The sequence below is a fragment of the Cyprinodon tularosa genome, unplaced genomic scaffold (genome assembly GCF_016077235.1).
Source record: "Cyprinodon tularosa strain WSP-4 unplaced genomic scaffold, ASM1607723v1 ctg384, whole genome shotgun sequence".
Lineage (NCBI taxonomy): Eukaryota > Metazoa > Chordata > Actinopteri > Cyprinodontiformes > Cyprinodontidae > Cyprinodon > Cyprinodon tularosa.
In genome coordinates this window covers 596,466-606,201 of record NW_024039101.1, presented here as the reverse complement: position 1 = coordinate 606,201, position 9,736 = coordinate 596,466, and the positions used below count along the sequence as shown (strand labels likewise).

Below are 9,736 nucleotides of genomic sequence, written 5' to 3'. Positions count from 1 at the left end.
TTTGTGTCCATGAAAAAGTAGCCAATGAGTCAATGCAATCAACTCGTTTTCCTTAGATAGAAAACTTGGAATCAATTTGACTGGATGATCTGGTTGAACTGTAAAGTGCCTTGAGATGACTTGTGTTGTGAATTGGCGCTATATAAATAAACTGAATTGAATTGAAACTGAATATGACATTAAATACTCCAATTATAATTTGATTATTTTACTGATATTTTATTCAATGTGTGAAATGTCCCTTCCTTCTTTTTCATGAAATATGATCAAAGGACATAACAGTTCCCGTAGTTAAAGAATCACCCATATATATATATATATATATATATATAGATATATATAATTATTATAATCACTGACCAGCTTCCTGTATACTTAAGTGCTGAATCTTCAAGAGCACTAAGAGGAAATTGGAGCTTCAGTTGCTCCTTTAAACTAAGGGAAATTTCAAACTAGTGAAAGTCCACACATTGTATTACATCAAATACCGTAATAATCAGTAATAACATGGCAGTTAGTGGTAAGTCCCCAATTCCACTGGAAAATAACTCTATAAAGGGATATAATGCTACGAGGTGGTATTTAATTGTGCTTTATTCTGTTAACCACTTTAGTTTACCGGAAATAAATTGTACAGCAGCAGGATACCGCTTGCTAACTTGACCACTGCTATGCTGTGGATAAGGGAGTTTTACTGACGTTTCTAATTAGAAATCGACCTTCTCCGACCTTCCCGTGGGTAAGTCATTCCTTGGGTCAGTTGTGCTTGTGATGAGCATACACATTAAACAGTGGTACCGGGCGGGAATTGGAAGTTTAGCTTTAATAGGTAAGCTAGGTAAGGTAGCTAGCCTACAGTGCAGGTGGGTTAGCTCCGTGGGCTGTTGTGGTGCCACAGAAAATGAACTCCTGGTCCGTGTTTATTGCTTTGATGTATGGAGGCAAACACGCGGTATCTAATCATGAGGACTCGATCCGGACAAAGGTCTTGATGTAAGGCTTAAAACTCAGCGGTCATTGTTCTGAGCTGCTGACAGAGCTAGCATAGCTACTCCGGTGGGTTAGCTATGATGATGATGATGATGAGGAGGAGCCCTTCACACATGGATGATAATTTAACCAGCTCACTGATTATTTATTAGTCAAAAACTCATCGGCTGGTTTGCGAAACTGAACGGATCACTTCAGTTATTTCATTAGAAGAACCTCTCCGACAATCGGCTTTTGTGCTTCAGCAGCCCTGTCAAAAATATTTCATGTGGTCTAAAATTAACATCATATTTAACTTAGCATAAAACCTTTGGATTTTTATCGAAAACCAAAACATCTAACACGGAAAAACCGCGCATAAAAGGGCCACGCTATCTGTAGAAATAAAGTACAGTCGGAAGGAAAACAACAAAGAAGATGGTGGCAGCTTCATGCTCTGGAGTTTCTTCAGATGCTGCTGGAGGGGTTTATCTGTGGAAATGTTTATGAAGTGTTCCAAGTTGCTGTCAGTCAGAACATTTCTTTTGCCCTTTATTCAGGGATTAAAATCAGGGGCGGATTTAGGAAATTTGGGGCCCTAGGCAAAGACAGGCAAGAGGCCCGCTGAATGGAGAAGACAACACATAAAACAGACCCATCACACAGAACTGCAGTAAAGTTGGCAACATATTCACAGATTCGGCTTTTCCGCATTAATACCTCGTCCGCGAATGATTTATTCTACAAAACAGACACCTCTCCGCAACCACAGCAAGCCAGACAGTGAGCTACAACCAAACTTTCCTCAAAACGAGTCTCCTATCGCACTGGGAGGATTATATTGAACCCTATGCAGAGCTCGCTGCTCCGCGAATCATTAGGGGCCGTCTGCAAGTTACAACACCGTAGAAATAATCAGAGAGAAATAATTAAAAGCATCATCAAGGAGAGGTGAATTATTGTCAAATTCATTTCATGTGTATCTTATCTCATGTCTTACATACCACATTTATTGGATTTGAAAATAATATATTTTTTAGGACTTTTCCAAAGCCTAAATGACAAATGGAACCTCTATGTTATTATTAAAATAAGTATAAAATGTGCAATAACTACACTATAGATCACTGTAGTGCCACCAAACTTGTAGCACACATAGATAACTTCATCTGGATCATACTACAGCTCTTACTTTTGGAATATGTGCTAAACTCTATTTTTAGAGATTTTTTTCTTTGTTATTATAAGCATATATTTATCAATAAGCACTTTTATGAACTGCAGCCACACCAAAATCACTGTGCACATCATTCACACTCTCCTGGTGATAATACAACTATTATTATATAAATTAAATACCTTTTTCATATTTTATGAATAATTATTATTTTGAAAAAGTAATCAATAACTATACTCTTATGTACTCTAGCCTCACCAAAACCACTGTAAACCTCATTAATAAATACTCAAGACCCGTTTCTTTTGCACTATTCATTTATTTATAAATATTTCAGTTCTTTTACTTTATTCAGAACTTATTAAAATTTTGTTTCATAGTTCAGAATTAATATCATATGACCACTAAGTTTGGGTGACTGGATTTCACTGAACAGTTTTTTTTTTTGTCTGTCTGTTTTGTATTCATGTTTCTTAGAATAATCACTGCGTGTTTTTGTTTAATGTTGAATAAATGAAAAAAAAAGGTTTGATGGTCCATTTGATATATGTATCCCACAAAACGTAGAATGTCTTTAGTTGCAGGACTTGTTAATGTTTTTTTCAGTGAGAAAGATAGATATATCGTTGGACTCTTTATATAAAGAGCAAATAATGTAAGTATATTCCATTGTTTTGAACATTCAAAGTATCACCAGTAGGGTGTGAACTATGTGTACAGTGATTTTAGTGATGGTACAGTACATAATGGTAGAGTTATTGATTATTTATCCCAATAAAAAATCTCTAAAAATAGCTCATATAAATATAAATTATTATTTAATTGATATAATAATAGTTATTATCAGGAGAGTGTGAATGATGTGCATAGTGATTTGAGTGTGGCTGCAGTTCATAATAAATATATGCTTATAATAACAAAGAAAAAATCTCTAAAAATAGTACATATTCCAAAAGTAAGAGTTGTACTGTAGTATGTTTCAGATGAAGTTATCTATGTGTGCTACAAGTTTGGTGGCACTACAGTGATCTATAGTGTAGTTATTGCACATTTTATACTTATTTTAATAATAACATAGAGGTTCCATTTGTCATTTAGGCTTTGGAAAAGTCCTAAAAAATATATTATTTTCAAATCCAATAAATGTGGTATGTAAGACATGAGATAAGATACACATGGAATGAATTTGACAATAACCCACCTCTCCTTGTTGACGCTTTTGAATATTTCTCTCTGATTATTTCTACGGTGTTGTAACTTGCAGACGGCCCCTAATGATTCGCGGAGCAGCGAGCTCTGCATAGGGTCCAATATAATCCTCCCAGTGCGATAGGAGACTCATTTTGAGGAAAGTTTGGTTGTAGCTCACTGTCTGGCTTGCTGTGGTTGCGGAGAGGTGTCTGTTTTGTAGAATAAATCATCTGTGGACGAGTTATTAATGCGGAAAAGGCGAATCTGTGAATATGTTGCCAACTTTACTGCAGTTTATACAGATAGAGAAATGTTTATAAAATAGACATCCATTATCTGTTCTAGGTGTTGTTCCTTTCTTTTTTGTTTTCCTCCCTATGTTTTGTACTCAGCTGACTTTTTATGCTGTCTCTAAAGGAATGAAAGATTTTTTCCAAGCACTAAGCTCACTTAGCTGATTGCTCCTTCCTATGTTTCCAAAAAGGTGACGGTCAAAAGTAAATAACCCAGTCCTTCTTTTCACTGTAGACAAGCCATAATCTGCATAGCGAAATAATTTTTACGAAAAACATAATTAATGTGCACAAATAAGAAATAGTTGTAAACAGAGTTTTATGGCAACTGCCTAATGGTAAATCCCTCCCCCCCTTGGAATGTTTGATGGTCTCTTTGATGTTATTATTTAGCTAATATTAAAGGATTTTTGAAAATTTTTCCTTTTCTGTTCTTAAACACACCATCACACCATGTTGTTTTAACAGAGATGTTCTTCCTTTTCTATCGACTGTATAAGAGAAAAGTTAATGTTGTCTTTGCAATCCAGCAGACTGTAGCTCCCCTTCATCACAACTAGGGGCAGCATTGCAGAGACCACACAACAGCTTGACACATCAGGACTGGGTTCAGAGGATGTCTTCGCCAGTATACTACAACCATGACAGCGCCATCCGCTTCAAGAAGAGGAAAGCTCGTTTCTCTTTCAGTGAGGTCCACGTGCTGCTTGATGAAGTCAGGAAGAATCGTTCGGTTGTCGTGGGTACGTGTTTGCTAGCCAGCCACCTTTAGGCCTTCTCCTTTCGATGCATAGTGTGTGTCCTGAATACTAAGGCTGAAACAACCTTTTTTTGTTGTTTTTAAGGCAAATTCAACCGAGGAGTACCAACGGACACAAAGAAGCGTACATGGGCAGAGATAACGGCACGTGTCAACGAGATCGGGGAGTGCCAACGTGAGGTCATAGAGGTCATCAAGAAATGGTCTGACCTAAAGTGTGACACCAAACGTAAAGTTGTTGCTATGCGGTCAGGGACTGTACCAAACAGGGGGCTAAATTCACGCCTCTCCAGAGACCTCAGTCAGACAGAGAAGATCGTCCTTCAGATTCTTGAGATGGATGAGGACGACCAGAGCACTGGAGAATGTGGTCTGCTGGGAGATGATGATGATAATCCTGAAGAAGAGGAGATGGAAGAGGAGGATATGATGGGCATGCAGAGTTCTCCTAACGGCAGGGTGGACTTGGCATCCATGCGCCCCCCACCTTCCTACGGTATGAATGTCCTCATTATACAGAAAACAGAAATAAAAATGGTTTCATGGCTTCATCAATTTTGTTTAAACGTTTTGGCAGAGATTTTAAATAAAGATGAATCTATGATTTACTGTAGATCACAGGTGTCAAAGTCGTTCCAGAAAGGGCCGTGTGGCTGCTGGTTTTCTTTCCACCCAAGCAGTAGCACACCAGACTCCATTCATCTCATCAAGGTGAGTCTAGTCTTAACCTGATGACTAGACTCACCTTGATGGGATGAATGGAGTCTGGTGTGCTACTGCTTGGGTGGAAAGAAAACCAGCAGCCACACGGCCCTTTCTGGAATGACTTTGACACCCCTGCTGTAGATCAATGAAAGCATCAGAGAAAAGTTTCGACTTTAAATCACCATTTCAAACTTAGAACAGGCTAAATTGATGGTGTTTAAAGGAGAGGTCCAGTTAGCAAGTAATGATCAATGGATCATTACTTATACCTAAAACTAATACGTTTGCGGTGATTTAATGAATTTAGCGTTAATCAGAAAAAAATAAAAATAATTTTTGTCACCATCACTGAATCCAGGAGCGGCCATTTATGCCCAAATATAGTAACGCCTCCCTCCTGCCATCTTCCGGCAGTGACGTCACGGTGCGGTAAGCCTAGCGCCATTCTCCCCGCTTTACAAGCTAAATCAATGGGAACTACTAGACACATCTGCAATCAACAACAATTATTGAAATTCACCAGAGCTATAGTGAAACTGACAATGCCCACGTGCATGGCAGCTGGATGTTGGAATACATCGGGTAAAAGTGAAAAAAAAGAGTTATTCCACCTTTCTGATTCCTGATCCTCCACGGACGGGTTGGTCGTTGGATTGCCAACTTGAAGAGGGAGGATTTGCCATCGAACTTATGGCCAGAGAAAAAACACGTAATATGTAGCCAACATTTGGAAGAAGAATGTTTTCAAGATGACTAGGATAAACACCAGATACAGCACTGGGACTTGATCAACAGCCGATACCGCACCGTGACGTCACAAACCTGTAGGTGGCAGTAGTGTTCTTTGACAAACATAGATGCCTCCAGTAAAGCACATTCAAATTAAATAGCTCTTAATTAAAAACACTTATCATTTATTGAACAGTATGTAATAATTTTATATTTAAAGTACTTTCAGAAGCTTGAATTCTGAATATGACCGGACTTTTCCTTTCAGCTTCTGTATTCCATGTTAGATGTGCTGATTAATGGATACCTTGAACATGATTCAGTTCAAAAGTAATTTATTAAGCTCAAAGGGAAATTTATTCTTTTCACCCTCTAACTAATATCCAGGCTGACTTCAGAGGGGCAGAACAAAGTACAGGCTTACAACACCAAACTGCATGAGAAAGTAGAAAACAGCCCATCACGCTTTCAAAGCATCTTCGTGTCATCTTAGAGTGACAGTAATTTCTTTCCAAGAGTTTTTCAGTCTGTTGATTGTGATGATATTGATGGGCTAAATCACAGGATATTGTTTATATTTACGAACCTTTGCCTATAGGAGCTGTTGCTCTTCCTCCATAATAAAGTATTTGTAGGGGCAATTGTTAACCATATCGAGCATTCTCAAAGTTCAAAAAAGCCACTACTGCACTGGGGTTTTGTTTTGTATTGAGGCAAAACGTCCACCACCTTAAAGATTGTATGGGAGGGTTTATTCATCCAGCTGGTAGGCAAATAATACAAATCAAACTTTTCTTCTTTTTACTGTTGCTTCTTCTGCTTTGATATTAAACCATAGGCCCCACCCCAATCCATGCTGGTCTTATACCAGTCTCTATAATTATAGGAAATTGACCCGAGGTTCTTCCTGTATATAGAATAAAATATAAACAAATATAAATATATATTAACCTACAAAAAAATCTGCACAGAGGTTTCTCTTATAGAGAGACAGGAGCCTCTTTTGGACAAACTCAACAAACAACATCATTGTATTTTCTAAGGAAGCTTTGGTCCTCTGGGTAGGGCTGGGTATTGTTCAAAAATTTTCGGTTCCGGTACCAATACAGATACCTTCACTTCAATACAGGTTCCTGAACGATACTTTTTTCGATACCAGTTTTATAATATCAATTCGAAGAAAAAGAAAATTACACAACATAAAAAAGTACAAATCTTGAGTTTTATTTTAAGCTCTGATTTTTCCATTTACATCTTTCCTCTTACATAAAAAAAAAAATCAGTGTCTAATATTCACTGTTACATTGTGAGGACTTTTTTACTTAGCAGTTTTCCTTTAGAAAAATTACCATGTCTGACAAACAAGCCCGTTGAATGGGATCCTACTGACAGCGCACCGCTGGTATGTGGGGGTCTGAGCGGCTCCGACAGAAATATTGGAAGGCAGGATGAACTGACTGCACTGACTGTCCTTTACCAACTCCATTGGCTACGAGTTCAATTCAGAATACAGTTTAAAATCCTTCTCTGTACTTTCAAAGCCATCCATAACCTTGCTCCTCCATATCTGTCAGACCTCCTTCACATTGCCACCTCCTCCCGCTCGCTTAGATCCTGCTCGTCTTCCATCCACCTCAGTGTACCCCCAGCTTGACTTGTCACCATGCGGAGCAGAGCCTTCAGCCGCTCTGCTCCCCAGCTCTGGAACTAACTTCCTCCCAACCGCCGCAGTATTGACTCTCTCCTCTTATTCAAAGCCAGACTCAAAACGCGTCTTTTCTTGATCCGGTGCAAGACGAACCTCTACAGAAGATCCTTCCTGCCTACAGTTATCAACACCTGCTTATGAAGTAACTTATGAGTTACTGCAACATTTAATTTCCCTTTTGGTTTAATTAAGTATTTTTGAATTGAATTATGGATTATTGTCATCACATTAATACCAATATTACTGAAACCACTTACCCCAAGCTCTGTCACAACTGGCAGTTTGGGTCAGGGACCCAAAGGGTGTGGCTTCCAGCTCGCAGCATCATATGATGTTCCTCTGAATAAATCTGAATATTGTACTTGAGGACTACCTTAAAGTTGTGCTTCATCACCCTGAACATGCCTTTAATGATCCTAGTCCTTCAATTAGAGGTTTGTTGTGTTTTAAGACATAAGACATTATGTTTTTATTTGTATCTGATGTCTCAGTTCAGCAGGCAAACATCTGCTTAAATTCTCGTCAATGAAATCTTCATTAAGATGAGATGTTCACATGACTGACTGCTACTTTATAACCTTTCAGGCGACTCATCCCAGCCTGCGTATGATTTCCAGTATGAGGTCCCTCCAGCAGAAGGTAATTTATTGTTTTTACTTAAACATTTGGTTAAGATGTGAATGAGTTTCCATAACATTAAATTGACCAACATTCTTGTTGTTTCTGTACATTTAGATACTGAAACCCCATTTGGAGATTCAGACGATGATCAGCGAGAAGACGTGCTTCCTTCTACTCAGCCAGCGAAATCCGCTGAAATGCATCAAGTTAACAATGGCATCCATAAACCTGTGCAACCCCAGATGTCTTCCACGTTGCAGGCCTCTGCAGCCTCCCTGCCTAACTCGGGTCAGCAGCCACACAACTCAAGGGACAGCTTGCTGCAGAACGCCTCCTTGAGCCTGCAGGAGCAGCATGCCACCAATATGCTGCTGGAGACTGTGTCACGCTCCCTGGAGCTGCTGGCAGAGTCGGTGCAGCAGCTGGCAGAGACCCAGCAGGAGTTTGTGCGCGAGTCACTGCAGCTGCAGAGGGAGACAGTGCAAGTTCTTAGAGACTTCACAGGTGGAGCAATCTCCCTAATGCATGACAAACTGAATGGACGGCCAGCTTTATAACACATCCAAGAGATGTAGAGAAGCTGCATCAGTGACTTTGGACCTGGCTGTCAGATGCAGGAACATGAGGTTATGGCGGTTATCATGTCTGCTTACTGTACTCAATTTGAACACTATTGGTACAAACAGATAAAACCGTGACAAGTTCTTTTTTTTTATTTCCTACTGAGGGCAGTGGTGAAGGAGGGTTCCTCCCACTTCATTTTTAAATTAAACAGCACATTCTAAGTTGGATTTATATTTGTTCATGGTTAGAAAAAAACAAAGTGACTATTCTTCAAAGAAATTTTGAACTGTCATTTTGGGTGGTTTTTCTGTAGGTTTCCTTTTCCCCCTGTGTCTAGACATTTCCACATGTACTGTAATGGTTGAGTGGAGGTCTGCACCTGACCATCATATGGTCCTATATCCTGGAACTAAACAAGCTGTGGCTCCAAGCATTGAACAAAGCTATATGTGAAGAGTTGGTAACTGTCTGATCTCCGTTTTTATAAACAAATGCTTGAATTGAAGAATTCAAGTGAATTCTTTTACTTATGGAATAAACCCAGCTGTAGTAAAACTGAACCATGGCTTGTTTCCTTCCTTGTACTGTGCGCGAAGACTAAAAGCGGCTTTAAATTCAGATCAATCCGCTGATCATAGAGTAAAGTGACGAATGGGTCCACTTTCTATAAGAATCAAGTATTATGCCAATAAAAAATAAAAAAAAAATTTGTTGGGACCGCCGGCTCAGGATACACAGTTAGAACAAAGAGGAATATTTGTAGAAAAACAATTAGCATCGTAGAGGACACTCTTAAACAACCTTACATCATACACATTTGTAAATGTTTGGACCCCTGGCTCCAGCCATATGAAACTATTACACAGTGTGTCCCAGATAAAGGCATCCGTCCCCAATTTCCGACGACATTCCCCATTTAGGACCACCTGTCCCCGGCTAAAGCCGTCCCAGTAAATTTCCCAGATTTTACGTTTTATAAATGAGGGGTTGTGTGTAAACTGCTTTTATTGTAGAAAAAA

General features: G+C 39.1%; 1 protein-coding gene across 2 annotated transcripts; it reads left to right on the top strand.

The window, feature by feature from the left end:
- Nucleotides 1-604: 604 nt before the first annotated feature.
- zgc:153990 (uncharacterized protein LOC768125 homolog) lies at nucleotides 605-9,277 on the top strand. Of its 2 annotated transcripts, none has more exons than XM_038297179.1 (5): nucleotides 605-739; nucleotides 4,161-4,373; nucleotides 4,476-4,886; nucleotides 8,118-8,171; nucleotides 8,268-9,277. In XM_038297179.1, exons 2-5 carry the CDS (start codon nucleotides 4,247-4,249, stop codon nucleotides 8,708-8,710), a joined length of 1,035 nt encoding a protein of 344 aa, XP_038153107.1. In that variant the 5' UTR covers nucleotides 605-739; nucleotides 4,161-4,246; the 3' UTR covers nucleotides 8,711-9,277. The 2 variants fall into 2 exon arrangements, with proteins under 2 accessions (XP_038153107.1, XP_038153108.1); XM_038297180.1 differs by having other exon boundaries at nucleotides 615-739; nucleotides 4,164-4,373.
- The last annotated feature ends 459 nt before the right edge of the window (nucleotides 9,278-9,736 follow it).